A 15,476-nucleotide genomic window follows, 5' to 3' on the forward strand; every position below is an offset into this window, starting at 1 on the left:
ACAGAAACAATAACGGACACCCACAGATAAAAAGGGATAAAATTCTGTGGACGCATCACAGGATGACTGACTACAGGCTCACAAGGCAGATCTTCGAGGTAGCAAGCACTAGCAAAAACAGTTCAAAATGGATCATAGGTACAGAAGAAGTTGGACTCTCACAAGATAACATAATAAATCGAAAAAGAGTCTAGAAAGACCATGAAACATACTTAAAGAGCGACACATGGAAAGCAGAAATGGATATAAATATTTCGAAGACCACACAGGACATACACTATGTGATCAAAAGTATCCGGGCACCTGGCTGAAAATGGCTTGAAAGTTCGTGGCGCCCTCCACCCGTAATGCTGGAATTGAATATGGTATTGGCCCACCCTTATCCTTGGTGACAGCTTCCACTCTTGCAGACATATGTTCAATCAGGTGCTGGAATGTTTCTTGGGGAATGGCAACCCATTCTTAACAGGTGTTTGCACTGAGGAGAGGAATCGATGTCGGTCGGTGATGCCTGGCATGAAGTCAGCATTCCAAAACATCCCAAAGGTATTCTAAAGGATTCACATAATGTCTCTATGCAGGCCAGTCCATTACAGGTTTGTTATGGTCGTGTAGCCACTCCGCCACAGGCCATGCATTATGAACAGGTGTGTCCGATCATGTTGAAAGCTGCAATTGCCATCCCCAAATTGCTCTTAAACAGTGGGAAGCAAGAAGGTACTTAAAACATCAATGTAGGGCTGTGCTGTGATTGCGCCATGCAAAAAAGAGATGAAAGCCACCTCCATGAAAAACATTATGACACCATAACACCAGAACCACCTCCGAATTTTACTGTTGGCACTACACACACTGGCAGATAATGTTCACCAGGTATTTGCCATACACACACCCACCCATCAGGTCACCACATTGTGTACCTTGATTCTTCACTCCACACAACGATTTTGCACTGTTCAATTGTCCAACGTTTTCGCTCCTTACATCAAGCGCGGCGTCATTTGGAATTTACCTGCGTCATGTGTGGCTTATGAGCAGGTGCTCGACGGTGAAGTATAGGTTTTCTCACCTCCCACCTAACAGTTGTAATACCTGCAGTGAATAATTATGAAGTCTGGAATTCCTGTGTGATGGTCTGTATAGATGTCTGCCTGTTATACATTACGAACCTCTTCAAGTGTCAGCAGTTTCTGTCAGTCAACAAACGAGGTAGCCCTGTACGCTTCTGTGCTGTATGTGTCCCTTCACGTTTCCACTTCACTATCACATCAGAAACAGTGGACCTAGGTACGTTTAGGAGTGTGGAAATCTGTCATAGAGACATATAACACAAGTGATACCCAATCACCTGACCCAGTTCGAAGCGCCTGAGTTCTGCGGAGTGCCCCATTCTGATCTCTCATGATGTCTAATGACTACCGAGTTCGCTGATATGGAGTACCTGGCAGTAGGTAGCAGCACAATGCACCTAACATGAAAAACCTATGTTTTTGGGGGTGTTTGGATACTTTTGATCATTTTGTGTATGTAAAGAAATTGGGAAGGATATAGGAGTAAGAAGAAAATTTTAAATTTAGACACTATCTCTTATAAGTTAATGTATGGGATGACGACGATGATGACGACGACGACGACGACGACGATAACGATGCAATCTGGAAACATCTCCCGTAATTATCAGTGTGAGGAGATTAGAGGTATCTGACTGTCAGTACCCTTATCTTTGTTATTACTCATTTTCAGTGCAGTTGTTATTTTTGAAAAAAATTAACTGATTTCGTTACCTTAATTCAACTTGCTGTCAGAGATGACTCAGTCTTTACTGTTAATGTGAAATAGTTTGTTTCATCTGACATGTTTCTCATTAGGTGATCATCTCTGGGTTTGATGACTGAATCTTTAGATTATCCTTGATCTTAATGGTCTTCTGCTAGACTCGAGTAACACTTATTTTACTGCTATTGTAGTTGTCCACATGCTCATTGATTCTTCATATGTATTCATTGTATGTATGAAAGCACATTCAATCATTTGAAGAGGACGCTGTCCTCATGTTAACCATGTTGTTTATTTCCTATTTATGATAATACACGAATCTTTGTCATTTATATGCCTATAAAATAACAGCACTTCATGTAATAATTCGTATAACTTTCATGTCATGCTGTACTCCATAATTTCCTCTGCAGATGAAACTGATGTGACATTTAACGACTTTGATGTTCCATGCAGTGAGCTATCTCAAGAGTATGGCATAATATTCAATGCTACAGATGTGAAAAAATACGTTCAATAGCAGTTCAGATAGAACTTTTTTTCAGTTCAGTTCTTTTCTTTACCTGTTTCATCAATAAAAATTGGACGATTTTTTACATTTTTCTCTGGTACTTCACCTTACTGTATGTGCATGGCAGGTGAATGATGATTCACGCTTTTAATTTTGAAGTATCAAGTAGGAAATTTGTTTTCAAATAAATCTGTGTCTTTATAATTATTTACAAAGCTAAAAGCAAAGTGCTGAAATGAAGTGTTAATTTTTACTTATAATTTTCTTCAATAACTGCGACAGTTATGTTGTGTCTCTTTGATAATAATATTTCCAACTATTGTTTGGAACAATCAGATGTTAGTGGGTGTTAATACAATTTTATTTATTTACTGTTTCATCAATTTTAAATCACCATAATTCTTTGTATTGTTTCAGGTGGCAGCCTCAATAAGAAATGCATCTGATAGTTTACGGTACGTTTTTTATTATTCACTGCAGAATATTTTGAGCAGTATAAATTTTTAGTTACTCCATGTGAAAGAAAAATAATAACCCCTAGGGACCAAAATACCAGAAGTTATTTTTAAAAAGTTGTGTTTTTGGAGTTCTATTTTTTTCTATATATTAACCATTTGCAGTATATACATACAGTATATACAGACTACAGCAATGTTATGCATATTATCAGAGAAAACACTACTATATCCACTATTCTATTATTGCAGAAGATTATAAAGGAGCTTTACGATATTACAACGTACATCAGTCCCATTTATAACATTGGTTTGCAATAACAGCACAAACAGCAAAAATGGAAACTAAAGCCCTTACATTAAATACTGTACTGTAACCTGAAAAATTATACACTCAAATAATGTTCTAATTTTAGTATATTGTGCTGTCACAGAGAGGAACAAAAATGCCTGAAAAATTGCACTTGCAGATAATATTCTAATGGCAAACATTCAACACAATGTGGTGCCACAGAAAGAAAAAAAAAATGCTTCCTAACTAGATGGCCAGCTGTAAGAACGTCTGTAAAACTAATGATCTGTTCAGATGTTGCAGCAAAACTTTCTAAAGTGTCCAAGGCATTTAACACTTCATGGTGGGTAGGCAAAATGGTCTTGTCCTCCTCACATTCTTGTGATGTGTTTTGCACCTCAGACAGAAATGTTTGTACACCAGGTTCAGAATTTTAAATGTCTTGCAAAATTTTCCATTGTCAGGTGACGTGATATTGTTGTCACCATCTAACTTGCCAACATAATGTCTCCAGGCATTGCTAAAACAGTTCTGTAAGTGTCATGAGGAAACTGATGGAACTGATCCCCAGCTTGTATTGCATCCAATGCTTCCATCTCGTTTCCAGCAATAAGGATAGCACAAATGGCTTGTGATATAATGTCTTCATAGCAGCAGTAATGCCTTGACTCAAAGGCAGAAGGTAACTTAACATATTTGGTAGTAAAAAGTGAACATTTACTTTAGTTAATATTAAAACAAAAAAGCCATTTATCATTAACTGTCAATCCAAGCTTTCCAATAATGAGAGTAGATGCAAGGTAAAGCAGTAATTTCATATTCTTAAAACATATCAGTTTCTCAGATTTACTGATCACCCAAGATTGTTGTTCATCTATGTTGTATGAATTACAGACAAGTACAAAAGTTAAAAACATTGTTTACTGCTGGCCCCGCCATGCCACATGTCACTTTTTTTTGTGGGTTTGACTTGGCAGAAGTTGTAAAGAAATCCTAGTTTTGCCTGCATTGCTGGCATAATATATAGCAAACTTTTCTCTCACTTGGTCAAATTCATGCAACCAATGCTTGCCCCTTCTTCATCAACTTTATTCATTTCATTGCCAATCACAGAGCATGAAATTAGGCTTCTATTTTGGAACTTACACAGCCAACAAGCAAAACACCTGATGTCTGTCTTGAATGTATAAATTTTTTTCTGCAGTCTCATTTGTTGTTGATTGAATTATAGTTCCACTTAAAGATACATTGGAAGTGCACATATAGCTTGAACCATTGTAAAAGTAAATGTTCAGCATCTTCATGCATAACACTGTGAAATCACCTTTGCACCTGGAACCCAGTGCAGCAGAATTAAGAACTTTTCATTTAAATAGTGTGGATAATCTAAATTTGCTGAGTCTAAGCTTTCTGCCAGTTGTGCTGTTTTTCAATACACCATGTTCTGCTTCCTGCAGAATATTTTGTTTCGCTTGCTGATCTATGCTTTGTGCTTCCTATTGCATGACAACCCTTTCACTGCTTGGAACTCAATGTTACTAATAGTAGCCCTGTTTAAAGAATATAAAAGCACATCTCAACATGGAATTGCACTTGTTAATGGAATCTAGTTTTCCACACTGTTGGTGTCACAATTGTTTTCCTTGTTGATGGCGATTGTTGAGCAATGATATGCATAAAGGTCAGCTAGAGAAACATTAGGAAAAGAGAAAAACCATTGACAATTCAGGTTTAATGAAAAATGTAATGATGCAACAGACTAAAAAACAGTTTAGGGTTAGTAACACATTCTATAAAACAGTTAGTTTGTGTATTGGTTCCTTAATAAAAACAGTGTACTTCTTTTATTAAAAAGAAGCAAACTAAAGTGCAGGTGAAGTGTCAGCAGCTGTATAGTGCTAACTATTCTAATTGAATATGACATGGAAGTAATAGAAATTCAATGTGATGGGTACAAGCTAATGTCCTACCATGTAGAATGAGTAAGAGGAAATGGTGAGTGGTTATATACCCAACAACTGGAGTCAAGTTTAAGCCCCTTCAGATTATTGAATGTTGGGGTGAACAGCTCTTTGAATACTGTGTCAGCAATGTGGATTGGGAAACATAAGCTTGTTGTATTGACAGTTTACAGGCCACCATCATGATCTTAAATTTCATACAGCAGCTGTAGTCAGCTTTAGTAAGGCCATGAAGAATTAACTGGTGAGTCATCTTTTGTGACTTGAGAAGCTACTAACAAAGGATGCCTAGAATTACCAATGTCTGAATTTGGGAAATCTCACACAGTACAATTCCCCAAAAGGACTTCATGCACACATTGCAAACTTGGCTGATTTGGGAGCAAAACTGATAGTGATTTATCTGGCAATGACAGTAAAATGAATACTGATCAGTTGTGCTTCGATCATAGAAGGAAAGTTTTGTCACCACAGAATTAGTTTGAAATTACAGGACAAATGTTATCAATTGTGTTAATAATTTTCCTAATATTCTTATTCTCTAAAAAACCATGATACTGAATGGAAGTAAGAGCAAGGGAAGAATAACTCCTTGGACGTAAGTATCTTGTGCAAGGTAGACAGAGCTCTAACTACTTCAGAACACAACAAACTGTGCATAGTGAAATATTCTGCTATACTGTCTGTAGTGCACTATCAGATCTTCCTTTGTGTTCAGTAAAGCTCTTTTTTCCTAGCACAAAATGTTCTCATCCCAAATTGTGGGTATGCTTTTTTGGTGTTTGAACTGTAGTAGCCATTTCACCTGTTGTATGGGAAGGCTGGACTCATGAGGTTGCAAAATCATTTTTAGGAAATAATTCAATTCTGCATTTACTGTGTATATCCATGGTAAACATTTACCATTTTTCAGCTAGTAAATGCTCACAGATGAGTGTGACCGCTATGTCTAGATCTATATCTGTTCCTTGCAAAGCAATGTGAAGTAAAAGATTAATATCCCTGGTTAGACCTATTTGATATGCGTAGCAATGTTCTGAGGTGAGTCACACAGTCGTTTTGAAAGCATTGGATTTCTGTGGTATCCCAGCAATCGACTGACTGCTGTACCTACAACTGAACCAGTGTGATGATTCCATTGGTATCTTCACATATTGCTACACTCAAGAATTTGAGTGTAGTGATAGGGCACTATGTTTCTCCTTTTTGTGAAACTCACTATTTTTAATCCTAATGGTTGAAGGCTTGCTCCACTTCAAAATTTTATCTAGGTACAAGCTTATATATTCTTTTAAGTTCTTCATAATTGACAGAGCTAGTAATTATATGTGCCTGTACAATTATGAATAGTTTTACCTTTTTGTCTGTGTTGCCTATGGAACTGAGTCAACAGTACTGTTCATAATAGTTTACCTACACTTCTGTATTATTATTTATAAATACTTCTACTCATGCATTACTCCAATTTCATTTTGTGTTGATAACTCTGCACTCACCTAACCAGAAATGTTGTTCTTCCTCCCATGCACCACACTAATTCCCACCATATCAAACTTCAACTTATCCATTTCTGATTTCATGTTCTCTGACTCACCTAATCAATCAAGGGACTTAACATTCAACACTCTCACTTGTAGTGATGTTTCTTTCCCCTGATGATATCCACCAGAGTAGCCCCCTCCCAGAGATCTTATTGGGAGGCTATATTGCTACTGGAATATTTTACCCAATTGGATGTCATTATCATTAAACTATACAGCAGAGCAGCATGTCCTAAGGAATTGCAAAATAATTTCCCTAGCATATGGTATGGTGGTGGCTGGTACCTTTAGTACTAGAAAGACCGGCCATCCATCTTCATTAACCACATGTTAGCGTGTGGACCCTCCCTAGATATCCTTCCATTGCAGTTTTATATACTGTATGTCTCCCAGTTTCATTAAGGCAGGCATGTCACTTCACTTTGGCAAGATAAATGTTTCATATGGTAAGTGGGTGCCACACAACTGAAACATGTCAAATAACTTAGTTATTACCAAAAAGTCACAAAATTAGGAAATCATGACATTGTGCTGTGGAGATTCTGATAGACTTTTTAATTTTACACTAAATATATATTCTCACAACACTATAGTAAGTTTTTGTATATCATAAGTTATTTTTCAGACGTTACACAGCAATTAAGAAGGGCTGGTAGAAATGAGGCAACACATTCTTGAGGAAAATTATGAATAACTAAAATGGTAAGATGCAGTTAAGAGATATAATATTAAACTGAAGTTCATAAGGGTTAACAGCATGTGTTACTGCTCATGTAATCAATCTTGACATGATGCCATAAGTCCCAAATATCACAAGCTTTGTTGTGGGATTTCATTGTGTCATTTAAAGGACAAGAACTCTATGAGAAATATCAGAAAGCTGCATATGAATCAGGAACATAAGTGTTGCAACAATTCTACCAGCTTCAACCATGACTGTCCAGCAATAGACTAGTATATTTGCTGTGTCAATCACTTTTGTTATGCGAAGGTTGTTCCAATGGGACATCTTGGTATATTCAGTGTTGGAACTTTCACTAGCAATGTCTTCAAGAACACATTTGATGATGGCTTTAGGGTTGTGGCAACTGATGGGGTGTTACTTGATGTTCTACTCTATCCCAAAAGAATAAGATAGAAAATACTTGAAACCTAAACCACCACCATACTCACTGGAGAAAAAACATACAAGATAATAACTGTCCAAATAATGAGACTTGGCACTTTTAGAGCATCAGGTACAAATACCCTATATCCCATGAATCACATGTGATGCAAACATTGATGGTTTTGTGATGGAACCACAAAGTTCCACAGTGAAAACCTTCAAATTGTCATCTCCCTAATGCCTTGTAGTAATAACACAAAAGCTTATCATTGGTTTAATATCTGTTATACTGCAATGGAACATTCATGTTTTGATAGCACATGTGGAGTAAATGAAGCTTTTTATTTGCAGAAGATCACTGTATTTCACATGAGTCACTTTGTAAATATTTCAATACTCCCATGCTGTCAGGGCACAGTATCTGACTGGTTGCCACTGGGGGTAAGGACAGCTGGATGGGCAACCTGTATTATTTGCTGTGTGTGAGGCATAAGTGAGGACTGAGATCAGACACTAGCTGTATGAATTCTTAGGGCAGTTACTCAATGATAACAATAGATTTTGTTTTGATTTGCCAAGATTCTCCTTGGAAGAAGCATTGCTAATATTGTCCTAAAATTTTGCCAGCCATTTCATTTGTAGGAGATATTAATGTCAGTAATATGCAGGTGTAATGCCAGCATCTCCTGTTGGGTTGTGAGATAAGCTATGTCTTCTGAATACAAGTGCTAGAATTTACTTCAGCACAGTTATTTATTTTCTCACAACTAATCTCTAATCCTGCTTAATTATAATTGTAACCTACACACATAGGCATGTCAAAAGGTCACTGATGTGGGTACCACATAGAGCAAACAGATTGTTTTATCATCTGGTGATATTCAAAATTGCTTACATCTTGCCAGACTATGATTATTGCAAGGTAGATTCACCACACTGTTGGTGCACTTGTCCTGTTGTGGAAGTAAGTGTCAACCTACAGTATTCACCTCTTGCAAAGCTTGGTGATAGTTCCAATGTTGTTCATCTACAGTGAATATTTAGCCCAGAACAGCTGTCTACATCATTTCTTTTGTCAGCTGGCTCAAAAAAAAATATGAGTAATGACGAGGAGGATTTATTATTGTTGTGATAGCCCATAAAACTGCTGTATCAGTCAGGAACAAATCTGAAAACCAGAGGGGAGAATAGGAGATAGCTCAGAGAGGGTGGATGTAATGCCACAAGAAACTTAGATATGACTTTTTATTTTCAAGCAGTGCTACATAACAGCTGAACTAGTAGGAAAATTTCAGCTTTATGTGAGAAAGCAATCTTACCTGTTCTACTGAACCCAGGGGAAAATGATACATTGCACAATAATTACTGTAAAGTGGCCCTCACCAACTGTAAGCCAAATGACAAGAAAACTTCGATCAGCATGTGGCATACCTGGTCTGTAGAATCCAAGCAACTACGCACTCACATCCAGCGTACATTTGAAGGATATTGCTCCATCCTGAGAATGTGAATGGCTGGAATACACTGCCTTTCCCTAATCTGATAATATGTTGGAAATGTGTGTAATTGTGGCTGTGTCCTTGTATATGTGTACAAAGGAGTGTTTGGGGAAAGTCAGTGCCTGCCATCTATGCCATCTGTAAGCTTTGAAAGTGGGAGGTGTTTTCAGCCACATCTGGCAGATGTGGAAGCAACTGTATAAGAAATATACCTACATAGGGCATACCCAAAAGGCGTGTTCTTTTTAAATTCAACATACAGCACTGTAGTCAGTGGGATATAATATTCTTCATTAACTTAGCGTCTGATGATTTTAGACAGCCTTTTGTAGCCTTGAATTTAAACTCATGCCCTAACCTTACCACAACTGTATGAGTTGCAGTATATCCAAGAAAACAGAGATTAACAATCTGCAGCACAACTGAGATCATGATTATTTTGTTCAGAGCTATTAAGGCTAACCTCTATGAGCGAACTCAAGACAGAAAAATTTCTTAATATATTTCGTTGGACAGCCATCTACTGCAGCAAAATTTCAGTTTTTGATTAAAGCAAACTGTAATGTTTCACTGTCATTGGTTACTTGAAACCACATATCCATCAAAAAGCAAAACAGTCAAAAGCAGCAATCAGGATAGAATAATAGCATGCAAGTATGTGCATGCTCCTACACACCCACAGCCATATCCACACTCAAATGACCTCATTGGGAAGCTCAAAGATGTCCAGTTCCATTGTGATGGCATGGGGTAGCTGCAGGTGGAATGATTGGACCCAGATATCACACAGGTAGACCATGCACCTACTGCCATCACTTGTTCGCAGAAGACTATGGTAGGCTGGACTGTACATGATTTGTGCTGATGTCACCATTGATAGGGGTGTGTGATTCAGTTGAGGATGTTTTGGAACTCCAGGGGACAAGGAGTTGTGAAGATACTTTCGAATGGGAGGCTGTAACTGCATTGGCATCCTCCCTGACAGACAATATGTCAATTAGAAAGGGCTACACATAAGCTGTGCTGCTAACAACACACTCTAATGTTGGAATAATTTGTGTGTGTCATTCACATTTGTTCATCAGTCTGGAAATTTATGTATGTGTTCCTGTACAGGTGTTGTCCACCTGGTTGATGGCCATACTACCTAGCCAATAATAAATGTGATGTTTGTGGTAGTTGGGGATTCATTTGGAATCAAATAAAATGCCATGCTTCATTGCTTTGTGAAATAAACTTATCATGAGTGCTTTTAAGAATTTATACTCTAAGCTCAAAGTGTTCTCCAAAAAAAGAAAAATCCACTTGTGAGAGTGATTTATTTTAATTTTAAAATCATTGATTTCTCTTTTCTTTTCCTTTATCTTTGGGTGGAAACTGTTATGTCAAAAACTGGAGGATATTATATCTAATAATAGTAATAATTTGGTCTAAAAGATTGTTGAACAGTATTTTAAAAATATTACAAGACTTTTTTAAATGACAGTACCTACTAAAAAATTAGGAAACCCAGTCAGCACTGAATGAGACTGGTTGTTATTGAATTTCCTGTGATCATTTGCCTTATAAAAATTCTATCGCTCTGGCAGAATGTCATGATAATTTTAAATCACTTACATGTACTGAATAAGTTATCTGTGACACCCATACATTTTTATCTTTCGGTTTAAAGTCCCTGATTTTGTGGATGGTGAAATACTGTTATTTGTATCGTGTAATTTCACACCTCTTTTCTCCTTCCTCAGTTTCATTCAAAGTGCTGGTGACAGCTGTAACGTTTCGTATCAAGAAGCATTACATCAAGGACTAGTCGATGACGATCTGGAGATAGATACAGAGATGTCAACAGATTTCAGTATGTCTCATAACTATAGCAAGTTACGGAGTTCACAAGAAGACAGCTTATGTGGCACAAGATTAAGTTGTAGCATCAGGGAAAAGGAATTCCATAAGTTTAACTGTAGTTTCTGCCTACAGAGCTTCCCTTCAAAATACAGACTCATAATGCATATCTTCATCCACATTGATGGTGTGCAGGCACCTGCATATGTGTGTAAGTCATGTGGTGAGGTATTGCCCACTGATGACAGCTTGAAAGAACATTTGAGAATGAGTGAGGGTGACCAAGCATTATCAGCTGCCAACAGTGAGAAACTTGAATGCAGTGATGACCATGAAAACAACATCACCTTAGAAAGTGTACGAGAAGAAATTGTGGAACAGACTGAGAAGCAATCTTCATCCAAGGAAACCAGGAAAACTTTAAGGAAATCCTTTAGTGACATATGCAATACACATACCGTGACACAAGTTGCAGAGAAACTCAGATGTGATGACTATGGAATTATGTGTACAAGTGATCATGTTAATGTCCACACTGTGCTAAGTGCAAAGAGACATCACAAATGTGATGTTTGTGGTAAATTGTTTACTCGTTCGGGCGGTCTCAAGGTACACGAATTAATACACATGGGAAAGAGACCCTACAAATGCCATGTTTGTGGAAAATCGTTTACTCAGTCGGGCAATCTCAAGACACATGAATTAATACATACAGGAGAGAGACCCTACAGATGTACTGTTTGTGGCAAATCGTTTATTGGTTCGGGGAATCTCAAGGCACATGAATTAATACACATGGGAAAGAGACCCCACAAATGCCGTGTTTGTGGAAAATCGTTTACTCAGTGGAGCAATCTCATGACACATGAATTAATACATACAGGAAAGAGACCCCATGAATGCGGTGTTTGTGGAAAATCGTTTACTCAGTCGGGCAATCTCAAGACACACGAATTAATACATACAGCAAAGAGACCCTACAAATGTACTGTTTGTGGTAAATCGTTTATTGGTTTGTGTAATTTCAAGGCACATGAATTAATACACACGGGAAAGAGACCCCACAAATGCCGTGTTTGTGGAAAATCGTTTACTCAATCGAGCAGTCTGAAGACACATGAATTAATACATACAGGAAAGAGACCCTACAAATGTACTGTTTGTGGCAAATCGTTTATAGGTTCGGGGAATCTCAAGGCACACGAATTAATACACACGGGAAAGAGACCCCACAAATGCCGTGTTTGTGGAAAATCGTTTACTCAGTCGAGCAGTCTCAAGACACACGAATTAATACATACAGGAAAGAGACCCCACGAATGCGATGTTTGTGGAAAATCGTTTACTCAGTCGGGCCATCTCAAGAGCCATTTGTTGACACACATGGGAAAGAGACCCTACTAATATAGTGTTTGTGGTAAATCGTTTCCTCAATGGGGCAGTCTCAAGAAACAAGAATTAATACACACTGAACAGGGACCACACAAAGTCAATGTTGGTGGCAAATCGTTTTCAGAACTGGGTCATCTAAAAACACAGAAATTAATACACGCAGGAATGAGCCCCCGCAAATATGATACTTGCGGCAAATATTTTTCTTCCTCTGGTAATCTCAAGGAAATCATTAGTACACACCGGTAAATGACAACACAAATGTAGTATTTATGGCAAATTGTATAAAAACTCTAGTAACCTAAAGAAACAGCTATCACTGCACACTGAAAAAAAGGCTACACAGATGTGATATTTGCTGGGTATCTTTTACTCTGGTCTATCTTCTTTAGAAGCATGCAATAATACGCATTACGTAGAGACCACTCAAAGTATTGTTGAGGTGTGACTTACACATGTTCAAAGGAGACCACAAGTGTGTTATGAATATTGATCGCATGTGCTACAGGAAGGTCACAAAAAAAAGTACAAATCCGTTTTCACAGCTTCATGTTCATAGAAGTTGCATACTAAATACAATATATGAAGCACACAATTGCAATTTTTTGTTGTAAATGCTCCATGCTATAACGATCTGTCTACCAGAAATTGGTGCATCGAGAGATATCTGTTACTCGTTTGAGTAGAAGTCCTATGCAGTAATCAGGACTCCATATTCTTCAAGAGAATTCACCAGTATGTTGCTAGTTATTTGAAAGAAATATTCATGAAGCTGTAGGCAGTACCCAGGCGACAGCATAAATGTGTTTATTACACATCCATCACTCATGCTATATTTCTCAACGATGGAGAAAGATACAAAAATATCATGATTATGCAAACATGTTACTGGGGTATGCCTCCTTAATAGTAATGCTATTTGTGTGATCAAAATTTGCACACATGTGAACTATCTGTGCTACTTCTACATTAGGAAATAACTGATGGTGGCAAGTATGCAGAGATTGGGCAAAAATTGTAATCATCTGCCTAGTAGCATTTTGATTCACCTTCAGACTACAATACAACAGTGCTTCTGTATGGTATGGACTCATTAGTTCGCTGTTAGTTTTCCACTAGTAAATTGGACTATATATCTACACACGTCTCACACAGTTCCCATTAACTGCAGGCTATCAGTTTGTTGCTGTTTAGTTAGTATGCAATAGCATCCCAAATTCGTTTCATAATGACCTAATGAGGTGGGAAAGACAACAGTGTGAGTTATCATTATGCTCAAACCATTGCAGTGTGATTCTGACCTTGTGATTTGGACAGTTATCCTGCTGTAAGATGTTGTCACTCTCAGGAAATACATCAAGCATTAAGTGACACAGAGGTTGCAAAAATGTTCGTGTTCTCCACATCTGTCATGGTGCTTCCAATTATGACCAGCTGCTTCTTGGCGTCTCATATGAATATCCCCCATAGCATGACATTGCCACCATCTTTCTGCACCTGTTGTGTTGTGCATGTGTTGAACGACTGTTCATCTGGATAATGGCACATCTGGGCACAACCATTGACCTGGTCCACAAGAAATGTCACTTATCCCAACACGTGACACATCTTTATTGGTATGCAGTCCAATCTCAATTATCCCATTCGTATTACTATAGTAACTGACAATGTTGTTAGATCAACATGGGAATGCGAAGCTGTTATATAACTTGGGGCCTCATGTTCAACAGTGTATGCTGAATAGCTTGAAACTCTTGTGCCTGCTCAAGCATTTTCTTCTGTCTCCACAGATTGCCATCAATCCCACTTTACAAAGCAGCTAGGTTCTGATCTCCTTGTTCTAGGTAATGCATGGTAATCCTACAACCTTTTGTCAACTTGTGGATATCCCATCTTTCAACGATGTTCCATAGAGGCTAATGATAGAAGCATCTGAGCAGCCAACCAGATTCACTGTTTTTTAGATGCACTTACCCAGGCATCAGGCAAAACCATCTGATCTTTGGCAAAGTTATTTATGCCAGTTTTTTACACATACTGTAACTAGAATGATTACCCATTCATTGCTGGTTATATAGTTTCGTTAATACGTGACATAACCAAAATGCCACTGGGTAGCACACACTCCTAGGGAACTGGGTACAATGATTTGGATCAACAGTGTATCTTGACACAAAAGGATCTTTTGGTACATTGTGTAGTAATTCAACTTTTCATGCTTCGTTAAATTTTATGCCAATACACTATTGTCAGTTTAAGTGCCATATTTCTTGTGAAAAATATTTGTATTAAAATCCCTGTACATAATTCTGATTAAATGAAGATTAATTTTATGCATCAAATCTTTCAATTATTTGTCTGTTTTTAAATATCATGTAACTACTGTACAAACATCAGTGGCAAAACTGTCATCATGTAGTGTCAGATTATAATTCCAATTGTTTGTATAAACACAAGGACAGTTAAAAGAGCTCAGTGTGATTACTAGAATATGAATTTAATCCAAATGCATAATTTTTATTGTAATAAGTTAATTTATTAAATGTGCTTTCTTTCTAATTGCTTTGTTTTAATCTGATTTTTTTGGTTGTCTGTTATCTGCTTTAAACTTGATTTCATAGTGTGTATTTTCCATAATTTCTCTGAGTAAATCTGAGTTTTTCAGAAATCTTTACTAATACTTTGTCTTATATTTCATAATGTTTGTTCTTGGTCAGTGTTTTCGACTTCTCACCAATTTCTTATTGGTGTGAGGTAGTTCGTTTATTAAGTTTTGTCATACTTTCAATAACTTGAGACTATTTTTATTAAGTGATAGGCATTTCTGAAGTTTGCAACACTTTCAGCTGTGTGGCTTTTTACTGTAATGAGAATGTATCTCTCATGATGGTTCTTGCAACATAATAGTGTGCAGCTATCTAGGATGCAATACTGCTGTGGCTTTTAAATATTTAGGGAATGTTGATCTATTTATAGTTTGTGGACTCCCATCCTCATACACACTTCATTAGAAATTTTGGTTGTGACTTGGAAAGAAATTGCATGGATTTTAAATTGTGTCATTCTCCTTATAGTAATGTTGTTACACTATTCTGTTCA

General features: G+C 37.3%; 1 protein-coding gene across 9 annotated transcripts in view; it reads left to right on the plus strand.

The window, feature by feature from the left end:
• LOC126213145 (zinc finger protein ZFP2-like) overlaps positions 1-14,840 on the plus strand; it is an 83,181-nt gene extending 68,341 nt beyond the window's left edge. For 7 of the 9 annotated variants that reach the window (XM_049940764.1, XM_049940768.1, XM_049940771.1 and 4 more), the window contains 2 exons: positions 2,705-2,742; positions 10,889-14,840. In XM_049940764.1, the coding sequence (XP_049796721.1) occupies positions 2,705-2,742; positions 10,889-12,389 (1,539 nt within the window). In that variant the 3' untranslated portion in view covers positions 12,390-14,840. The remainder of the gene's footprint in view (positions 1-2,704; positions 2,743-10,888) is intronic. The other 2 variants (XR_007541085.1, XM_049940772.1) reach the window with 2 other exon arrangements.
• The last annotated feature ends 636 nt before the right edge of the window (positions 14,841-15,476 follow it).

Source organism: Schistocerca nitens, chromosome 11 (genome assembly GCF_023898315.1).
Source record: "Schistocerca nitens isolate TAMUIC-IGC-003100 chromosome 11, iqSchNite1.1, whole genome shotgun sequence".
NCBI classification, from domain to species: domain Eukaryota; kingdom Metazoa; phylum Arthropoda; class Insecta; order Orthoptera; family Acrididae; genus Schistocerca; species Schistocerca nitens.